The sequence below is a fragment of the Topomyia yanbarensis genome, chromosome 1 (assembly GCF_030247195.1).
Source record: "Topomyia yanbarensis strain Yona2022 chromosome 1, ASM3024719v1, whole genome shotgun sequence".
NCBI classification, from domain to species: Eukaryota; Metazoa; Arthropoda; class Insecta; order Diptera; family Culicidae; genus Topomyia; species Topomyia yanbarensis.
Genome location: NC_080670.1, coordinates 71,946,435 through 71,969,827, shown reverse-complemented (window position 1 = coordinate 71,969,827; position 23,393 = coordinate 71,946,435). Strand labels below are relative to the sequence as shown.

General features: G+C 43.4%; 1 protein-coding gene across 4 annotated transcripts in view; it reads left to right on the top strand.

Annotated features, from left to right (window-relative positions):
• The first annotated feature begins 915 nt into the window (after positions 1–915).
• Positions 916–23,393, top strand: part of LOC131677910 (solute carrier family 23 member 2) — a 70,882-nt gene continuing 48,404 nt past the window's right edge. Inside the window, exons 1-2 of one of the 4 annotated variants that reach the window (XM_058958010.1) lie at positions 916–1,209; positions 1,264–1,374. In XM_058958010.1, the coding sequence (XP_058813993.1) occupies positions 1,189–1,209; positions 1,264–1,374 (132 nt within the window). In that variant the 5' untranslated portion in view covers positions 916–1,188. The remainder of the gene's footprint in view (positions 1,210–1,263; positions 1,375–23,393) is intronic. The other 3 variants (XM_058958008.1, XM_058958007.1, XM_058958009.1) reach the window with 3 other exon arrangements.

Genomic DNA, 23,393 nt, shown 5'->3' with positions numbered 1-23,393 from the left:
TTCACCTTTAATTAATAAGAATCATATTTCCCATTGATTTAGTGACATTTAGTTACCAATGAACTTTATCTTATAGTTTTTTAACAGCATTTTCAGAACTATTATATACAAATTTCCATTTTGTTTTAATAATATCTTTGGGAGTAATTTTCTCGAGCAAATATTATCGTTTGTAGTAACTTCAGGTATAAAACGTTTACATAGGGATAGTAGTACACATGCTGTAGAGTTATTTTCGCAGATTTTTTGTGAAAACTGTAAAGTCTTGGTCAATTATTTTTATGTTTGAAATAGTTAGAAAAACGGTAAATATTACGGAGGTTATTCATTTTTCAATTGCCGCACACATACGTCATGCGAATGCTTATTTCATACAGCTTGAATCTTATAACATTTTCAGTTCTTTGACATCCCTTTAGATTTTTGTATTTTTTATGATTTAAGATTTGTTTTATGTCGCAATCGAAGTATTACATCATCTAATGGTGATTGACGAAGCATTCGTGTATACAAAAAAGCGAAAATTGTTCATAGATTCTTGAAAACGGGGGTGCTCAACTCGCCCCACATGGCGATATTGCCTCACTTTCCCCTACATTATGAAATAATCGTAGCCGATGGATGCTAAACATGTTTAGAAGTGACTTGGTTTTTTGTTAGAGGGAACCATCTTATCGTACGGTTACTGAAACAAGCTTCATGTGATCAAAGTTCCCTCGGTGTTCAAAGATACCCCGTTTTACGGAACTAAAAAGAGTCTACTTAAGATGGATTGGCAAAGAGCTATATTGTTTATATGACACTACTTATCTAATTGATGTAAATATGGACACTATTCGGTTATCACAATCTTCACACCTCATTTAGTTTAAGAAAAATAATAATGGGTACTACTTCATAAGAGTGATATGCACATACAACGCCACACAAAGTCTACAGCTAGCTAAATTTTTGAATTCTAAATTCTACGTCAAGTGCTCAAAGCTGACAAGCTATGGATAAATTATTTCCGTTCACCGGACTATAAGTGCATAGTACCTCTTTCAGAGATAGCCTATTCTGGTGTCGACCAAAAAGAAAACGCAGTGTAGTTTGAGATCCCCACTAGTACACTATCCGAATAGTTTTACACAACGAATTAATTTCAATTGAACTCATATTGCTCGATTGATTTGTCTGATCGGTCTGATGGCGACAAATCATCCAGTGGTAAAGTTCAATCCAATTTGAATACAATGTAAGTGACACCATTATTTTTCTCAGGTAGTGCCAGATACAAATGTGGCAAAGGAACCACAAAATCATGGTTCGAACATCAACTATGATATAGATGATGTACCTTCCTGGTACCTATGTATTTTTATGGCGCTGCAGGTAATAACTAAATACTACTTTCGTATTATAATTATTTCTAATTCTTTCGTATTTTATTATTAATAGTTTATAGTTCTTGGCATTCAAAACAGAAATCTTATGCAATTGCTCTGAAAATCGACTTTCGATTTAGTTCGTCGAGTACGGAATTTTTTTGTGTGTTAGTGTGGGTACAGTTGTATGGAAAAAACGTTAACTTCACAGCACCTTACGAGATCAAATCTTTTTTATATATTTTATATTCTATTTCATTACACCCAGGTTTGTTAAGCGGGGGATACGTACCGTGCAAAAAAACGCGTAAGAAACCGATTAAATTGGAAAGTCCGCGTTAATTCGATAATCCTCGTGAAAACAGCGTCAATTTTTGAAAATCCGAGTAAAAAAACTTTCAGCAAAAGAAGTTTGGAAGTTTTTTTGCACGGATTTCGCAATTAACACGGTTTTTGCAAAAATAGTCCTTTTGAATGCAAAAGACTTAGAAGATTTTCGGAAAGATGGAAGTGACGGGTCTCCTTATGGCCTTGACGAGTAGGTACCAGAAATGAATTTTTGTGCCATTTTGAAATCCAAAATGGCGACTTCCTGTTTAGCGAAATTCACTATAACTCAATCAATATGGGTATTTTCAGAATGGTCTTGATAAGTAGGTGTTAGAAATTTATGTTTGACGCCATTTTGAAATCCAAGATGGCGACTTTCTGTTTAGCGGAAATTCTCTACAATCCATGCAATATGGGTATTATCGGAATGGTCTTGACGAGTAGGTGCCAGAAATTTATGTTTGACACCATTTTGAAATCCAAGATGGCGACTTCCGGTTTAGCAAAATTCACTATAACCCAATAAATATGGGTATTTTCGGAATAGTCTTGACGAGTAGGTGCCAGAAATTGATTTTTGACGCCATTTTGAAATCCAAGCTGGCGAATTCCGGTTTAGCGAAATTCATTATAACCCATGCGATATGGGTATTTTCGGAATGGGTTTGACGAGTAGGTGCCAGAAATAAATAAATCTGCATCTTCCGCGCAAGGTTGTCAATGAAAAATTGATTTTTGATGCCATTTATAAATCCAAGATGGCGGCTTCCTGCTTAGCGAGATTCTCTACAACTCAATCAATATTAGTATTTTTGGAATGGTTTTGACGAGTAGGAAACAAATATCGATATTTGACGTCATTTTGAAATTCTAGATGAGGACTTCCGGTTCACCGAAATTCCTGCATGAAAAATCTGAGCGATCATTCGAAACATTCTCGAATATAAGATCAGCGAAATGCAAAATATGTTTATGTGTTCCTTCAGAAGGGTGCGGTGAGAATGGAAGTGAGAGAAGAAAGAGACGTATGTGATGTGAGCTGGGGTTTGAATTGATTCAAACTAAACACATTGCTACTGCTGTTTTATTAAAACTATTTGTACTACAACTTCAACTTCAAAAAATACCTATATTGATTGGGTTATGGCGAATTTCGCAATCTTGGATTTCCAAACGGCGTAAAATATCAATTTTTGGAACCTATTCGTTTAGATCATTCCGAAAACACCCATATTGATTGGTTTATAGCGAATGTTGCTAATCTGGAAGTTGCCATCTTGGAATTCAACATGGCGTCAAACATCGACCTTTGTCTCCTACTCGTCAAGACCATTCCGAAAGTACCCATAAAACTTGTCAAAGGTTAGCATCAATGAAATGCTGCTGTTTTCATAACTTCCCCTACCCAGTAATATGATACTACATATAGTCGAAATAAAAAAGGAAAAAAGTAAAATAAACTGTTAGAAGAACAAAACGCGACTAAATCGTAATTATTCGTGAAACTAGTGAGAGCATTAAACATTTCGCGCCATCATAAGTTTACGATATGTATCTCAGGGAGTCGTGAAGCGTCCAGTTTACAACGAATTTTGAACATATATGATTCTGTATGACACATGTAAATATTATGCGTAATAATTAATACCAATTTTTTGATTACTTAGCACCTTACCGAGCCTGAAATTATTATCAAAAGTCTATTTGGATAAACAATGTCGAATACTACCTAAGATCAAATTCTCCAAGGACTCTCCATTTGATTTGTTACCAGAGTTCCAACAGGGACTTTTTCCATATGTTACTTGTGATATGAAACAAGCCCTATAAAATGGTGAAATTCATTCTTTGACTCTAACTCGAAAACTGTCCTACTTTAATTTTTTGGACTTTATTTTCGGAACCGTCGGAACTGTTGGTTCCGACAGCATGAAGTAACAAGTTACTTTACGCTTGTCCGGACATGCCGTAGACTCAGGTGATTCGCATTTCTAATGCCAAAAGACCCTGACTCCTACGGTAGCAGACAAAAAGTAAAGTCGCCGGTGAGCTCTAAGCTTGCATATATGATCCTTCCACGCTTTTCTAAACTTTCTCCCTTCAACTCCTTGCTCTCCCTTGAGTACTATGGCTCTAAATATTGAAAAATATACTTCACCTTCCAGTCCCTTGCTAATTAAATGCCGTAACAACTGTTGACAAGAATTGATCCACTGAGTTATTGCTACTATGCCGTAAGAGGCGACTGAAAACACGAGTCCTCAAGTCGAGGTATTTCCCCGTGTCGAGGACTGAATGGCTGGTATGACTAAGAAATGCTAGACCCGCACGGAGTCAGAGCCGTAGCAACCTAAGGGGCAAGAGGGGGCTTTGCCACCCCCCCCCACCCCCCACGCGTTTTCCGACGCACCTCATACTTACATACTTTCTCACATTTAAATAGTTCAAAAGAAAGATGGAAGGAATAAGGAAAGAAATTAAGGAATAATAAAAAACAATAAAGTGATCTATTTGTATAGTTTATACTGTGTGAATTAGTAATGCAAACTTGTGCATGTATGTGTTGGCGGTTTACTACCTAGCGGGCGATATATCGCAGCAGATAACGGTAGTTCGGCACAATCTTTTCCAAAAGACCAAGTTCCAGCTCCAATTGTTGGTGCAAAATGCTACTCTATTGTGACGCTCGGTGTAAGCTGAGTTAGCTAGTACGCAGCAACCTGACATAATGAGTTCGATGGTCTTGTGCGGCAACTAACACATCCGGAATATATCCTTGACGTCTTGGTGGCAAACATACCTCCTGCAATTACTCGTCGGCATTATCCTGTCCTGGATGGCTATCAGTAAATTTATCTTGTTTTAGCCACAGGTTCGATGCAGCCTTGTCGATGTACGGCTGCTCCAACTGGTGGGGGTGGGCACCAGACTGCCCAGTCTCAAATTTTTGAAAACTCAGTCGGTTCATCCTGAGTCGATTCCTAGTCCCATCAGGAGTCTTTATCCAAATCGGACGAGTTCAGCTACTAGACCAACGTGTTAGAAATTTGTATGGGATTTTTCGGCAATATACATGGAATCAGCGTACTAAGTTGCATTTTCACCGCTTGGTGGCACTGTATAAATTACTTTATCACTGCAAGTGAAAATTAGAAAGATATTTTATTACCTACAACTTTGTCGAACACTACAAAGCATAATCATAAGCATAAGAGATCGCTCGTAGTTGCTACTCCGTTATTGACCAGAACGAAATTAGGTTGCAAAATGTTCTTTGGAACAACATGCTTGGGAATAACATGATGAGCCACATTGTACAATCTATTCTGATACCTGCGCGCTGATCAATACCGACGCCGGCTACGTCCGAATGCAGATCTTCTGGGAAAGGAAGGAATGTTAGTCCGATACATGTTGCTACCAGAGACCGAGGAATCTTCTGCATCTCCACATGTATCACGGGAAGGGGAGAGTTATTAGTAAATGTTCCAATAGCGTTATCATGTAATAATTGCTCTGGGCAGCCGGCTGCCGAGAATTTGGGAAATTTATCATTTGTTGTATTAATACGATTAGCAAAATAAGCAACTTGAACCCCGGATAGCCGGCTATAAGGAGCACTGCTTATGTTATTGCATGTTTATGGGCTTGCTTCTTAGCGGTGCAGATAAGGCACTTGTGCGCCTTAGTGCAACCCCGCTCCTTATGCCCCTCCTCGCCGCAGCGACGACATAGTTTGCTCCTGTCTATGTTCTTGCACTCGTACCCTTTGAGGCCGGACTCAAGGCACCGATAGCACCTATCCACTGAAAGCGGCTGGGGTATGCTAATTGGGCTTACCGACCAGCCGATCTTCAGCTTACCTTTCTCGGTTACCTTTTTGGCATCCGCCTTCAGTAGCCTGAGATAGGCTACTTGGGTGCCAGAGGGTCCATCTCTAAATCGCACGGAGGCCCGCTCGATTGTGACGTCGCATTGTTCCTTAACGGCTGCGACGACATCTTCTGCGGTCGTGAACTCGTCCAGATGCTTGCACTGGAGAGTCATTTCCGCCCCTAGCGACCTGACTTTGGCGCCTTCACCAAGTACCTCTTGGGCCAAGGCCTTGTACACCGCACTAGATTGTGCGCCTCGCTTCAGCACCAGAAGCATTTCTCCCGTGTTGGTGCGTCTCACGCTACGCACATCTTGCCCAAGGGCCGAAAGGCTTTCGGTCGCCTTCATCGACTTTAGGACGTCGGCGTATTTGTCCTTGTCGGTTTTTAACCACAAGGCCTCGCCTCTGTCCTTGGCCTTCCTAGCGGGCCGCGGTACCTCCGGTGTCGGTGCCGGCTTCTTCTTGGTGACCAGCGTTCAGGGGTTTGGGCCCCCCTACCCCGGTCGCGCCGGGTAGCTGGTACCATCGCTCTGCTCAGCGAGGTCACTCTCGCCCTCGCTTACCTCGGCCAAACGGCGTTTGGCCTTAACGGTTGCACGCCGTGTGGTGTCGGTTTTTGCACCCTCGCCTGGCGACTTCCTAGGGCGCTTCGCGTTCGACGCCGTCTTAAGATTGCCCTTGCCCTTGCCTTTTCCCTTCGAGGGGAACTCGGCCGCCGCTTCGAGCGAGAAGGTGAAGGCCACTGTCTGAGTGCCTGTATCGACCTTCTCTCTTCCCTCCCTCTTGGAGGCCACTGTCTGGGTTTCTCTGTCGGACTTCTCCCGACATTCCACCCTCTTGGCATAAGCCTGCTGTTTCTGTCTTGCGACACGAACAGTTTTCCGGAGCTCCAGGAGACTGCTTTAGTTCCTTGCTTATATTTTGCTTTGCGCTAGTGAACTCGATTATTGAATCGAGTAGGGTAGGGCTATTTCCTACCACTACTGGGGGGTCACTGGTGCTATCAGATGCAGCACTCGTCGCTCCACTACTCTCCCCACGGGGGGGAGACCTCGCCAAACCACCTCTAGCAAAGGAGTTTGGCACCTCCGTTTGTTTATTATAGTTTTTGTTTTTGTTCTCCATTTCGGTTCCCACAAGTAGCGCGAGAGTAAATGTCCGCCACGCCAGAGCTCCGCATTAACGTGGTAAGGGACGCTTACTGTAGGGGTTGCCCAGGTACCCCACAGGCTCCGTTAACGATCGAGCATCTTTTTCACCCCCTCGATCACTCATCCCTCGGCACGGGACGCTTCACGCCTTGGAATTCGGGTTATGACCTATCTTGCTTTACGTGGTGACCGCGGCCCAGATCATCACAACCATCCTCCTTTATCAGGGCTTTGGACCTGTAGCTCTGGTTCTCAATAGTTCCATGTACGTATATTATTACAGACATGCTACTATTGAGATCCGTCATTCGCTAGCGGAGTTAAGGTTGTGGTTCGCTTACGCTAGTTGAAGTGCGCAGTAGTTGCTGCTTGATATAGTCCATGTCGGTTCGCACTTTCCACGAAGTATTCTCGCAGTTGTAGCACCTGCGCTAAGCATAGTGCCTGAATGTCGACTACTCCTTGTCACTTGGCAATGTGAATCTCTCCAGCGCAGACTGCGGATGACGTATTCCCGCTTGTCTAAACACCTTCCTCAATTTACTCTCAAGATATTCCAGGTCAATCCGGTTCCATTTTGATGACACCGAAACTGTAGGTCAACGCGGGGACAGCAAACGTGTTGATTGCTCTCCTTATTTCCCGTATTCAGGAAAGAACCATATCCCAAATCATCACGCTTTCGTCGATCTCGCAGCCTCCAGTGTCGACTAATCGCCCTGGTAGTAGCTGAACAGATCGGAATTTCTCTGGGCCAAACGCCATGCCGACGTCGTCATTTATCTTTTCGACTAGTTTGATGACTACACCCAGCTGTTTTGTCGAGTCATCATAGATCTTGAAATCGTCCATGTGGAAGGTATGGGTATTCTCTTCCGGTGAGCTTTCTTCATACTTTATCTGATAGCCATGCCCGTTTCGATTGCGTATCCTACTGAACGTTTTAGACTGCAACACGTGTTTCCCACTTCTGAGCTGCAGAGTCGTCGTTTTCCTCCCCAACGCCTGCTGCAAAAACCTCACGGCTACAGGATTAGCTTTATACATCTCCAATACTTTGATGAGGAAAACATACCACGTATGCTTTTTTGTAATCGATTAAGGCAATACTAAGGTTCCGTTGGTAACATACAACTTCTTCAACAATGATTGCATCGATGATGGCTTGATCTATGCAGTCATTGTGTTTTTCTTGCATCCCTTCTGCTGCTCTGTCAGGATGCTATTCTGCTTACAGTGGATCCATGCGCATGTGGTGATGAAGGTGCTCCTGGTCTAATGCGGACTTGGTCAGTACTTGGATGGGTTGGACGTGTTGCTGTCCTTAGGAAGGAGAATTGTAGTACCGGTAATAAGCATGGTTGGCGTTGCCCTGTTGAAAGTGCAGCCATCGTGGGAAGTACAACGGTCAGCTTCATGTACCAAAAGTCGGCATCTCGTCAATATCTTAACCTGACCATTCCTCCTTGCGCCATAGCCGCGGTTGCCCTTCGCGATGTTGTACGGGGGTCTCCCTAATAGTGACCCAAAAGTTAGTAACATCGCCGATATCCGGTAGGCTTTCGCTTCGGGCTTCTCGTGTTTGATTTAGTCGTACAAGTGTATCGCCTCAGCCGTTTTAATAAGACATTGTGTGTCGTAGCCGCATGACGGCATAATTTCGCCGATCTTTTGCCGTCTCTGTACGCCAATAGCCTTTCAATAGCGGCACGTTTATTCGAGATCCTACTCTCCCATGGAGGTACTTGCCTTTCCCGGTGATTTTGAGGCGGGTCGTCTCTACGTGTAAAGTACGATTCAGACGATACATCAGCTTCCGTCAACGTCAACGGAACGTCACCGTTCCGTCAGGATAAGTTTAATACTTTTCTCTTGTGCCCGTTCACACATGCCGTACGTCAAAACGTTCCGTGCCGTTGATGTTGTGTGTGAATGCCTCCATTTAACTGCATGTAACTTATCCTGACGGAACGGTGACGTTCCGTTGACGTTGACGGAAGCTTATGTATCGTCTGAATCGTACTTAAGTCGGTATCCTAATCATCTTCCGGACACCACTGCAGCCTAGAACACTATTAGCTGCAGATCTTTCATGTTCTGCACAAATTCCAGGTGCATCGGAAGAACGTCAGCATTCATGATCTGAACTTCACATGTCAACTTAAAAGAATACTGCAGTTTCGGGATCCTGGGGTGCGACATTGGGTCCATGTCACGATACAGCGCAGTCGCTTCGTCGATATTGAAGACCAAATCGCTTAGTAGCTGCTGATCAAGAGTTGGATCTTCTAGCAATGATTTTCTTTCTTTTCCTTGTTATTAACGACTAAGAGTGAGTCAATTTTGTGCTGTAACGAACGAAACGGTGAAGGAATAATCTTTGGAATAGCGTGAAATAGGGACCTATGAGCAAGATTAGAGCTTCCTAAAGACTTAATCCTTTGACTTCTATTGCAGGAGTTAGGACCGTTTCGCTCTTCCTTGAGTACTATGGCTCTTAATATTAAAAAAAAGCTTCTTGTCTTCCAGTCCCTTGCTAATTGAATGTCATTGCAACATAAAAGTTTAAACGTTAAATTCAATAGCAAGAAATTGTGCCCCCTCACGCAAAGTAGGCTTGCTGCGGCTCTGCACGGAGTGTCGTGATAAGCGAATCTGTGATACAATGTACGCCTGTTTCTTTGCAAATGGAAGGATTCAAATGAGAGTTGCCCAATACCTATATCGAGTTCACTATCGGCGATTATAAGCCAACGTGTTTGGCATCTTCCAGTTGCTATACAATAAGTACTGATGATTAAATGTGTAGTGCTGTGCTCGAGTATGGTTAGAGTAGTACAAATTAATCTTCAACATAGACGTACAGCAGGTATGAAATTATCCTGCCTTGCCTGGATAACTTTGGTTCAAGAACTTTATTCCACAAAGGAAACTTCTGTGTTGAAAAGTTACATATCCCCGTTTTCGTAGCACTCAACCAAATTAGAAGGTTAAATCCACGTTAAATGTCTCGTGCATGTGTACTTGTGAATAGCACTGACGCATGGTTTATACCCGATCACAACTCGCGATATTTGTGCTGTCACAATCATTATGACTATTGATAACATAAACAGGAAATACATCTATTATTCGGCATATTTGCCGCATAATGAATCATCACCGTCTGATGATTTCATAAGGGTTGTTTAATACTGTGACAGAAATGGGTTTCCACTCTTCAGTAATGCAGATGCCCACCACATAATTTGGGGGAGGTCAGATATCAATTTGAGAGCACCAGGAATGTAATGCACCTCAGAGTAAATAAAAGAATAAAAACGCTCCTTGCACTTTTCATGCGAACCACCGCTCTTCTCTTTCACAATAAACCTCTTCACTCCGATGTGTGTTGCTCCCATAAGTGCATTCTACTTCCATGGCTGCACACCTCAAAGGGTAGAAATAAAGAGTCTCTTTAGTGTGAATCTTGGTCCCACGCGCATGGAAGCAGAAAAGGCAACCAAAAACATTTTAAAAACGTTCTTCCGATCAATCTTTATCTAAATTGTAGCTTAATTCGCTTTCCTACCTGCTTGCCAGTGAGGGGAGGCACAAAAAATTGGTAGGTAATGTCAGAGACATAACCGAAGTGAAGTAGAATACACTTAGGCTGTTAATTGAAATGCTGATCTTCTGTATTAAAATCAGCCATTTGTTATGATGTATTGTGCCTCGTTGTTGTGGTGCATTGTGCCCCTGCACAGGTGCGTTTTGCCCTGCCCATTTTCAAAGAACAATTTATAATTATTTTGAAAAATTGAATATTTTTCATGTTCCTGAATATTTTGCAAAGCAATTGTGTTTTCAGAGTACAATGTTGGATAAATGATAATAATCACAATCGTCTGAGCTCTCGATCGAAGCAGATCGTTTTCTTGTGCTGTGCATAGAGTAAATCAATATATATATATATATATATATATATATATATATATATATATATATATATATATATATATATATATATATATATATATATATATATATATATATATATATATATATATATATATATATATATATATATATATATATATATATATATATATATATATATATATATATATATATATATATATATATATATATATATATATATATATATATATATATATATATATATATATATATATATATATATATATATATATATATATATATACATTGTGAAGGTCAACCATTGTTTGAGGCTGGCTTTGTTCGCCGGTGCCTAGGTTGGTGAAGTGAATAGTGGAATAACCGGACAAGCCGCTAAATAAGCTAAGTATCTTTTTTTTCATTTCCCTTTCCCCCGATCGGTCGCTACATCTTAGATCCCTTTCCCCTGAATATAAGTTTCATCTCTCGTTTACACCACGTGCTATCCTCGTGCCTAAATGGCCGAGGGCGAAGTAACATTGGATGGGAATGATGTACCCATGGATTTACCGGATAAACCCGAAATCACTCCCTCCTCTGATTCCCCCAGTCCTCCTCGTATTAAAACATACCCACCCAGTTCAATTGGGCCCTGGGTGGTCTATTTCCGGCCCATCACGAAATCGCTTAATATTTTAGAAATCTCACGGGAGCTGACTGCTAACTACCCGGCCGTAGCTCAGATAACACGTGTTAGAGCGCATATTAGTGAATGACCTCGACCAGGCAAACCAGAGTGCACGCAGCGAGCGTTTTACAAAGCAATTTAAAGCGTATATACCTTGTTTAGCAGTGGAGATCGACGGGGTCGTCGCTGAGCCGGGTTTGAAGTGCGAAGACGTGTTGAAGTACGGAGTTGGTTGCTTTAAGGACCCCTCACTTGAACATGTGAAGATTCTGGAATGCAAGCAATTGTATTCCGCAAAAACTGAGAATAATAAGACAACTTATTCATTGTCAGACTCGCTTCGGGTGACTTTCTCCGGGTCTTCCCTCCCCAACTATCTCCTCCTGGATAAGGTTCGTCTACCTGTTCGCCTGTTTGTACCGCGGGTAATGAACTGCAGCAATTGCAAGCAGCTGGGCCATACAGCTACCTATTGTGGCAATAAGAAAAGGTGCGGCAAATGCGAAGGAGAACATGAGGATGACTCTTGCGGTGGAGAAACTGAAAAGTGTATTTACTGCGGGGGCCTTCCGCATGATCTTAAATCATGCCCCGCGTACAAACAGCGCGGGGATAAAATTAAGCGCTCCCTTAAGGAACGCTCGAAGCGCTCTTATGCAGAAATTCTTACGAATGCTTCGCCATCTGTCCCTTCCGAAAATTCCTTTGCTCTTTTGGCTGACGTCTGAACGACCCACAAGAGGGAACATCTTTGGTTAACTCAGGGGAGTCCAGGAAGATGAAAAATCTAGCCTCCCCTAGATTGCCTCGTAAGGGTGCCAAGGTGTCGTCCACTCAGAGTGCGCCAACTACAATCAATAAATCCAATGGAAGTGATGCACTAAAGCCGAAGCAAGTTGCTCCAGGACTTGGAAATTTTAATTCTAACAGGGAGTATCCACCACTTCCAGGGACACCAAAAACCCCAAGTGTTCCCTTTTTTCATACAGATACTCAGTCCAGTAGCAGACTAATGAAATTTTCTGACATAGTGGACTTAATTTTCACAGCTTTCAATGTTACTGATCCTCTTAAAAGCATTCTGATACATTTTCTCCCTATGGTGCAAACATTCTTGAAACAGTTGACTGCTAAATGGCCCCTCCTTGCAGCGATCGTATCCTTCGATGGCTAAGTCATCAAACGAGGTCACTGATTCGATCACTTCCTACAGTGGAATTGCAGAAGTATCCTCCCGAAAATCGATACCTTCAAATTCTTACTAAACAGTTTAAAATGTGATGCTTTCGCATTATGTGAAACCTGGTTAACTTCCGATATAAATCTCAACTTCCACGACTTTAATATAATCCGTCTGGATCGAGAAAACCCTTATGAAGGAGTACTTTTGGGGATCAAAAAGTGCTATTCTTTCAACCGAATTAACCTCCCTTCGACACCAGGCATTGAAATTGTCGCTTGTCAAGTTCTAATCAAAGGTAAAGACCTTTGCATTGCTTCCATCTACATTCCTCCTAGAGCCTCGGTAGGGCACCGAACGCTTTGTAATATCACGGAATCCTTACCGGCACCGCGGCTAGTTCTGGGAGACTTTAACTCGCACGGTACGGTATGGGGCTGTCTTCATGATGATAATAGATCAACATTAATCCAAGATCTTTGCGATAATTTCAACATGACCATCTTAAACACGGGAGAAATGACGCGGATTCCTACACCACCAGCACGCGTAAGCGCGTTGGATTTATCGCTATGCTCGACATCGCTACAGTTAGATTGCAGGTGGAAGGTGATCCCTGATCCCCACGGTAGCGATCATTTGCCTATCGTGATTTCAATTGCTACCGGTTCAAGACCATCGGAAACAATCAATGTCTCGTATAACCTCACACGGAACATTGATTGGAAGAGTTAAGCGACCGCGATATCCGTTAAAATCGAATCCACTCAAGAACTTCCTCCGGAGGAAGAGTACAGGTTTTTGGCTGGCTTGATTCTCGACAGTGCGAATCAAGCTCAGACTAAACCAGTACCCAGCGCGAATACCCATGGACGATCTCCCACCCTGTGGTGGGATAAAGAGTGCTCAGAGCTGTACGCGGAAAAGTCCACTGCATATAAGGCGTTCCGGGAAGACGGGTTACCCGCTAGCTATCTACAGTACGCGTCGTTAGAAAGGCGAATGAAGAGTCTAACCGTAATAGTACCAACAAGAACGTGGAATATTCAAACCGTTGGATATTCGCTTTCGCCAAGAAGATCTGTCCGGACTCTCCCGGTACAGAAAACGTGCCGCGCCGCGTCTCCTCACGATACCGCGAACGAAACACCGTTTTCGATGGTGGAGCTCTCACTTGCTCTCTTATCATGCAACGCCCCAGGGTTAGACAGAATCAAATTCAACTTGCTGAAGAATCTGCCTGACACTGCAAAAAGGCGCTTGTTGAATTTGTTTAACAAGTTTCTTGAGGGTAACATTGTCCCTCATGACTGGAGGCAAGTGAAGGTCATCGCCATCCAAAAACCAGGAAAACCAGCCTCCGACCACAACTCGTATCGACCGATTGCAATGCTGTCCTGTATTCGGAAGTTGTTCGAGAAAATGATCTTGTTTCGCCTCGACAATTGGGTTGAAGCAAATGGCTTAATGTCAGATACACAATTTGGCTTCCGCAAAGGCAAAGGGACGATCGATTGCCTTGCGTTGCTTTCTACAGAAATCCAAATGGCCTATGCTAACAAAGAGCAGATGGCATCAGTCTTCTTGGATATTAAGAAGGCTTTTGACTCAGTTTCTATCAACATTCTGTCAGAGAAGTTGCACCAGCATGGTCTTTCGCCAATTTTAAATAACTTTTTGCTAAACCTGTTGTCTTAAAAGCACATGCACTTTTCGCATGGCGATTTAACAACATCGCGATTTAGCTACATGGGTCTTCCCCAGGGCTCATGTCTAAGTCCCCTGCTCTACAATTTCTACGTGAATGACATTGACGATTGTCTTGCCAATTCATGCACGCTAAGGCAACTTGCAGACGACGGGGTGGTCTCTGTTACAGGGCCCAAAGCTGCCGACTTGCAAGGACCATTACAAAATACCTTGGACAATTTGTCTGCTTGGGCTCTTCAGCTGGGTATCGAGTTTTCCACGGAGAAAACTGAGTTGGTTGTTTTTTTCCAGGAAGCGTGAGCCGGCGCAACTCCAGCTTCTATTAATGGGTGCAACGATCAATCAGGTTTTCACATTTAAATATCTCGGGGTCTGGTTCGACTCTAAAGGTACCTGGAAATGTCACATTAGGTATCTGAAACAGAAATGCCAACAGAGGATCAATTTTTTCCGGACAATAACTGGAACATGGTGGGGTGCCCACCCAGGAGACCTAATCAGGCTGTACCAAACAACGATATTGTCGGTGATGGAGTACGGGTGTTTCTGTTTCCGCTCCGCTGCGAACATACACTTCATCGAACTGGAGAGAATCCAGTATCGTTGCTTGCGCATTGCCTTGGGTTGTATGCACTCGACCCATACGATGAGTCTCGAAGTGCTGGCGGGCGTTCTTCCGCTAAAAAATCGATTTTGGGAACTCTCATATCGATTGCTCATCCGATGCGACATTCTGAACCCGTTGGTGATTGAAAACTTCGAGAGGCTCGTCGAGCTTAATTCTCAAACCCGATTTATGGCCTTGTACTTCGACTACACGGCACAGAGCATTAATCCTTCTTCATATACTCCCAACCGTGTTCGTTTCCTAGATACTTCTGATTCTACTGTATTCTTCGACACATCCATGAAGGAAGAGATTCGTGGAATCCCGGACCATATACGCCCGCAAGTGATCCCCAATATATTTTATAATAATTTCCGAGAAGTCGACTGTGACAAAATGTTCTACACTGACGGATCAAATCTCGATGGGTCCACTGGCTTCGGTATCTTCAACAATACTATCACCGCTTCATTCAAGCTCAATAATCCCGCTTCAGTTTACGTCGCAGAGCTAGCTGCAATTCAGTACACCCTTGGGATCATCGACACTCTGCCCACAGATCACTACTTCATCATTTCGGACAGCCTCAGCTCCATCGAGGCTCTTCGTGCGATGAAGCCCAAAAAGCAATTCCCATATTTCCTGGGGAAGATACGGGAGTCCTTGTGTACGTTATCTGAAAAATCTTATCAAATTACCTTTGTTTGGGTCCCCTCTCATTGCTCTATCCCGGGCAATGAAAAGGCCGACTCATTAGCAAAGGTGGGCGCATTAAATGGTGACATATACAAAAGACCAATCTGCTTCAACGAATTTTTTAGTATTTGTCGTCAGAGGACACTCAACAGTTGGCAAACCTCGTGGAGCAATGGTGAACTTGGACGATAGCTACATTCCATTATCCCAAAGGTATCAACGAAGCCTTGGTTCAGGGAAGTGGATCGGGATTTTATTCGTGTAATGTCCCGACTTATGTCCAACCACTACACCTTGGATGCGCATTTGCGGCGTATTGGGCTTGCGGAGAGTAGTCTGTGCGCTTGTGACGAGGGCTATCACGACATCGAGCACGTTGTCTGGGTATGCGCCGGGTACTTGGACGCCAGGTCTCAGCTAAAGGATTCCCTTCGGGCCCGAGGTAGACCACCCAATGTCCCAGTCCGAGATATGCTGGCAAATCGTGATTTCCCCTATATGTCCCTTATTTATACTTTCATAAAAACGATAAATATCCCAATTTAGCCCCTCTCTTTTTATTTCTCGTTTTAGAAGTTTTCTCCTGCCTTGTGGGACCGATCAGCTCCAGACTACAACTATGTAACCGCCGTCGCACTTACCACTACGGAAACTGAAGCGAGAGCGACTCGAGGTCCGATGACTTTTGAAGGATTCCCCGCGGATCCGAAGAATACCATCCGCCAATCCGACCTACTAGACTGAGGCGCTAATTTGTTTCGCTGATCTCCCGTTTGCCCGAAAGTTGCAAGTTTTGCTCTTCTCTCCCGGTCACCATCTACGCTTTCTCTCCCCTGTCCTTGATACAACTGCTTCTACAGCCCCCCTCTGAATATCTTGAGCAAGCATAAGTCTCCGCTAAAAAAGTTCAAATTTGTATTCTGTATTCCTAGTTTTAAGATAGTTGTAACTTTACCTCTTTGTTAAAACTATTGTCCCCTATCTTGTAAATAGAATTGTATCCCTAGTTTTAAAACACCTGTGAATTTTCTCATAAATATTTGTTCCCCCTTTTGTGTACCAAACTATATTGTTAGTTTTAAGATAATTGTAAATATTTCCTATAAAACTATTACTATTGAGGTCCTTGTTTTAAAATTTTTCATAAAAAAAATCTTTTGCCCCCTCTCTTGTATATAGAATCATATTTCTAGTCTTAAGATAGCTGTAAAATTTATCTCTTTAAAAAAAATATTTCAACATTGTAACCTCCTAGTTTTAAAATATCCAAAATGTAAAAACAAAAGAATTTGGCACCGCCAAGCTAACGCATTTGTGCCTATCAAATAAACGAAATGAATAAAAAAAATGATAATAATAATTAAACTCTCCCAATTGATGGTCTATAGCTAAGTTATGATTATATTTTCTTAGGGGTGTATTTTACCCCATCTACCTCTACATACGCTTGCATTACAATCACATAAATCACTTGCGACGCGATTGAGCAAATGGAATCTTGGTCGTACTTCGAAAATTTCAAACGAGACACATGCGTGGCAAAATTTACATGTTAGGTTTGTTACAAAGTTTCGAGTGGGTAATTACCAACTCGATTATTTTCAAGTGGATATTACTACCTTTACTACCCACATGACCTACCGGCCCTGATTATTGAATATTTCATTACACATATGTACAGTGGAATCAAAATGCATTCGTCTTGCTGAATATTTGCAGAAATAGGCCACTTTAATGTATGGTATGTACAAATAAAGTAAATTAAGGGCAATTCGGATAACAAATAGTTTTTGGACTTACTGTAAATTGTACTTACTCTACAGTTAAGAGCCAGCAGAAGGGCATTTGCCCGTGGAATGTCAGCATTAGAGAGTTAAGGCGAATGCCCTATACATAATATGTTCATCTTCACCAAGCAGGTTTCTTAGCGTGGAGTTTTCGCAATAACCCTGCAATTGCCAGGTATGATAATAACCAACAACGAATGTAGTGCCAGGACATTACTTTTAATGGAGCATTTCACTAGTTGAACTGCGAAATAAGTAAAGTCATTTAGCTGAACATAAATAAACCGGCCTTAATGTGGATGTACAAATCCCGTCATACTAGTAGAAATTATACAATTAAACTGTGTTTATAGTAGCATATACATAGATGATATGTAAAACGTTGTCCCAGTTTGCCTCGAGTATCAAATCAACGGCAGAAACATATTATATCAGTATCCAATAAGCTAACATCATCTCCTTCACAACAACCAATGCTATTAAAATCGTCATCGTCAATCGCACTACCGCCTGCCAAAAGAAAATTGACCAAATGATGAATTTATCTGAGCCCGCCATGCGTAATTTAAAGTGCAAGAGAGCGGGGTCTCTCGCACACAACCACCCCTTCGAATGCGCACACTTGAAATCCGCGTATTAAAAACAGTGCTTTCTACTTTTTCTGCGATGTGTACAGATCATTGTATGCACGCCATGCCTGTGCATCATTAGATGGAATCATGCCTGGCGGCCGACATTGAATATGTTCTAACCGAAGAGTTTCATTCGTTATCGAGCACTCAGTCGAGATAGAAGTCTGTTGTTGTCGATCCGTACACTCTATAGCGACAAATAGTGTTAATCCGCGTTCAAAGATATTCGCACACTCTACGCATAGTTGAGGTTTCAGTATTTTTTCCTTTCCCCTTCTTTTGTGTTTCTGTTTCTGAGTACCGTTAGCCGGTCAGTGACAAGTGAAGCAGTGTTCTTCTAGTAAGCCGTCTGGATACCGTTACCTACACAAGTTAAGTATTAGTTTACGTTTCCCCTTCTTGGTTGTCTTAATAACGTGCACTGGGAAATAGGCCCGTGCAAAAATGACTTTCCCTGACGGCGGTTCATCTCAAGGTGAGATGGACGTCGAAACAAAATCTTCTCCCCGGCCCAAAGTATATCCGAGCTCGGCCACCGGGCCATTTGTGATCTTCTTTCGGACCAAAGAAAAAAATTGTTTGAATCTGTTGCAGATTTCTCGAGTTCTGACCGATCGGTATTCGGCCGTGACAGAAATATCGAAAATTCGCCCTGATAAGCTTCGGGTGGTTGTTAACAGTTCAACTCAGGCAAACGATATTGCTGGCTACGAGCCCTTTACGAAGGAGTACAGGGTGTATATTCCAGCTAGCAGGGTTGAAGTCAGTGGGGTCGTTCCCGATTCGAGTCTGAATTGCGAGGACCTGTTAAAATATGGGACTGGCTGTTTCAAAGACCCCATGCTTAAGCCAGTGAAGATACTGGAATGCAAACGTTTGCATTCAGCATCAGTCGCAGCTGACGGCAAGAAAATATACGTCAACTCAGACTCTTATCGGGTGACCTTCGCCGGCTCTGCCCTACCCAATTACCTTCTCTTTGACAAGGTTCGTCTACCTGTTCGCCCCGTTGTACCGCGGGTCATGAACTGTACTAATTGCAATCAATTGGGACACACAGCTTCCCATTGTAGCAATAAAGCCCGTCGTGGGAAATGCGGTGGGAATCATGCGGATGATTCCTGTGGTAGAGATGTCGAAAAGTGTCTCTACTGTGGGGGAAACCCACATGATCTCCCTTCATGTCCCGCGTACAAACAGCGCTAGGAGAATCTTAAGCGTTCCCTTCAGGGACGCTCTAAGCGATCTTTTGCAGAAATGCTTAAGATAGCTACGCCACCTGTCTCTACGAACATCTATACCAACTTGTTTACTGACGAAGGCGACTGTGATGCTCCCCAGGAGGGAACATCTTCTGCTGTGCCTAGAAGCAATAGAAAAAGGTGGAACATTTCTTCTCCCAAGCTTCGTCGTAAAGGCCAGAAGGTGTCTCTTCATGGCCCCCCTAAAATAACTACTCAAGGAAGTACTGGTGCAAAACCGAAGCAAGTCGCTCCCGGTCTCAGTAACCTGAGCTCAGATAAGGAGTTCCCAGCACTTCCAGAAACATCAAAAACCCCAAGTGTTTCCATATCTCAGCCAGAGAAAGAAAACAGCGCTGGCTTAATAAATTTCTCTAACATTGTGGACCGGATTCTTACAGCTTTAAATATTTCTGACCCCCTTAAAAGCATCTTGATAAGCTTTCTCCCCGCAGTAAAAACATTCTTGATGCAGTTCACTGCGAAATGGCCCCTCCTTTCAGCGATTGTATCCTTCGATGGCTAATTCATCGAACGAGGTCAAGGATTTAATCACTGTTCTACAGTGGAATTGCAGAAGCATTATCCCGAAAATCGATTCGTTTAAAATCTTACTAAATAATTTGAAATGCGATGCATTTGCCCTATGCGAGACATGGCTCACTTCAGAAATAACCCTACACTTCCACGATTTTAATATTATTCGCTTGGATCGAGAAGACTCTTACGGAGGAGTACTTTTGGGGATCAAAAAGTGCTATTCTTTCAATCGGATCGACCTCCCCTCGACACCAGGCATTGAAGTTGTCGCTTGCCAAACCAGAATTAAAGGCAAAGACCTTTGCATTGCTTCCACCTACATCCCTCCTGGAGGCTCAGTTGGCCACCGAAGGCTTTGCGACATTGCGGAACTCCTCCCCGCACCGAGGCTAGTTTTAGGTGACTTCAACTCCCACGGCACGGCATGGGGTTGCCTTCATGACGATAATCGACAACTTCAATATGACCATTTTGAATACGGGTGAAATGACACGGATTCCTGCCCCTCCAGCGCGTCCGAGCGCCCTAGACCTGTCCCTCTGCTCGACATCGCTGCGGTTAAATTGCATGTGGAAGGTAGTCTCTGATCCCCACGGCAGCGACCATCTGCCAATCGTAATTAATATTGCTAACGGTTCATGGCCACCGAATAAAATTAATGTTTCGTATGACCTCACACGAAATATTGATTGGATCCAAAAAAGTAGAATCGACACAAGAGCTTCCTCCGGAGGAAGAGTACGGGTTCCTGGCTGGCTTGATTCTCGATACCGCGATTCAAGCTCAGACTAAACGCGTACCAGACGCGATCTCACGCGGGCGTCCTCCCAATCCATGGTGGGACAAAGAGTGCTCAGACGTGTATGCGGAGAAGGCCGCTGCGTATAAGAAATTCCGAGACGACGGGCTGCCAGCTAGCTACCGACAGTACGCGATGGCGGAAACGCGCATGAAGAGTTTGATGAAAGCCAAAAAACGTAGCTACTGGCGCCGGTTCGTCAACGGACTAACGAGAAAAACATCGATGAGCACTCTTTGGAGTACGGCCCGGCGTTTACGAAACCGAAACAGTACTGACGAGAGCGTGGAATATTCAAATAGTTGGATATTCAATTTTGCCAAGAAGGTTTGTCCGGATTTCGCCCCGACACAGAAGATCTACCGCGCCGCGTCCCCTCACGATAACGCGAACGAAACACCGTTTTCGATGGTGGAGTTCTCACTTGCTCTCTTATCATGCAACAATAACGCCCCAGGGTTAGACAGAATCAAATTCAACTTGCTGAAGAATCTGCCTGACACTGCAAAAAGGCGCTTGTTGAATTTATTTAACAAGTTTCTTGAGGGTAACATTGTCCCTCATGACTGGAGGCAAGTGAAGGTCATCGCCATCCAAAAACCAGGAAAACCAGCCTCCGACCACAACTCGTATCGACCGATTGCAATGCTGTCCTGTACTCGGAAGTTGTTCGAAAAAAGAGCTTGTTTCGCCTCGACAATTGGGTTGAAGCAAATGGCTTACTGTCAGATACACAATTTGGCTTCCGCAAAGGCAAAGGGACGAACGATTGCCTTGCGTTGCTTTCTACAGAAATCCAAATGGCCTATGCTAACAAAGAGCAGATGGCATCAGTCTTCTTGGATATTAAGGGGGCTTTTGACTCAGTTTCTATCAACATTCTGTCAGAGAAGCTGCACCAGCATGGTCTTTCGCCAATTTTAAATAACTTTTTGCTAAACTTGCTGTCCGAAAATCATATGCATTTTTCGCATGGTGATCTATCGACATCAAGAATTAGCTACATGGGTCTTCCTCAGGGCTCATGTCTAAGCCCCCTTCTCTATAACTTTTACGTGAATGACATTGACGAATGTCTTGTCAATTCCTGCACGCTAAGGCAGCTTGCAGATGACGGCGTGGTCTCTATTACAGGACACAAAGGACCATTGCAAGATACCTTGGACAATTTGTCTGCTTGGGCCCTCCAGCTGGGTATCGAGTTCTCTACGGGAAAACTGAGCTAGTCGTATTCTCAAGGAAGCGTGAACCAGCGCAACTACAGCTTCAATTAATGGGTCAAACTATTGCTCAGGTTTCAACTTTCAAATATCTCGGGGTCTGGTTCGACTCTAAAGGAACCTGGGGATTTAGGTATCTGAAACAGAAGTGCCAACAAAGGATCAACTTTCTCCGTACAATAACCGGAACATGGTGGGGTGCCCACCCGGGAGACCTTATCAGGCTATACCAAACAACGATCAGAGCCGTAGCAATCCTGTTTTGCGTGAGGGGGCAATTTTTTTTTATTAAACTTAACGTATATTTAAAGCAAGGGACTGGAAAAAAAAGTATTTTTAATATTTAGAGCCACAGTACTCAAGACGTTACTGACTGCGGTAGAGCACAAAGGGTTACGTCGTCAGTAAACTCTTAGCCTTCTCATATGACCGTTTCCACGCTGTTCTAAACTTTCTTCCTTCATCGTCTCGCTAGCTACAAGATAAAAACAAAAAATTGATTCATTCTTAGTCGTTAAGAAAAAGTAAAAAAGAGACCCACCCCTTGGTCGGCCGCTGCTACGTGATTTGGTATCCATTGTGGATGAAGCGGTTGCGCAATGTCGCGACACGGATTCAATGTCGCGCCCCAGGAACCCAAAGCTGCAGTATTCTTTTAAGTTGACCTGTGAACTTCAGGTCATGAATGGTAACATGCTCCCAATTGACCTGGAATTTGTGCAAAACCTGGAAGTATTCTGTGTTGCAGTGGCAACCGTAAGATACGATACCGAATTACACATAGAGGCGATCCGTCTCAACATCACCGGGGAAAGATACCTCCAGGGTAGCGGAGATTGGAGAGTCGGATCTCGAACAACTCAGCCGCTAACATTGTATCTACTGAGCTTCGCATGCTGGGAGCTTGCCAGCTGACGAAAAAACACGACACACTAATACAGTACCGCAGTATCTTTTCCAAATGACTAAGGCATTAAACTTCTATGACCAAATCAACTACAAGAAGCCCAATTTCAGCGAAGGTCTACCGGATATCAGCGATGTTATAGCTTTTGAACCAGTATTGGGGAGGTCCCCGTACAATATCGCGAAGGGCAACAATGGTTTAGGCGCTAGGAGAATTGAACAGGCGCAGAAATTGACAAGATGTCAGCTGTCTCCTGTCGAACCCAATGATGAACGCGAGGGTACGCAGTATCTTAGAAATCGGGCGTTACACGAACCCCGTTTATCGCCAGATTTCATCACCCGTGGTACCACAATTCTCAACCCCCATCAGGGCGATTGGTCGAGACTGGAGACTGCGAGATCGACGAAGGTGAGATGATTCGGGACACGATTCGCGGCGAATCGTATCAGTATATCGGATTCCTGCAGCTCCCCAGATTCGCCACACCGACATCAAACTTAAGCTCCGAAATAACGTTCTTGAACCAAGTGAACTGTATCTTGAAGTCTTTCTTGAACGCGTGAAATTAAGTCAGAGCAATCAACACGTTTGCTGTCCCCGTGTTAACCTACAGTTTCGGCATCATCAAATAGAGTTGGTCAGTTCAGGTCTGGAAAATCTCGAGAGAAAATTGCGGAAGGCGTTTAGAACCAGCGGCAATGCGCCATCCTTAGTCGGCGCTGAAAAGATTCACATTGCCACGGAGTTAAGGAGGACAA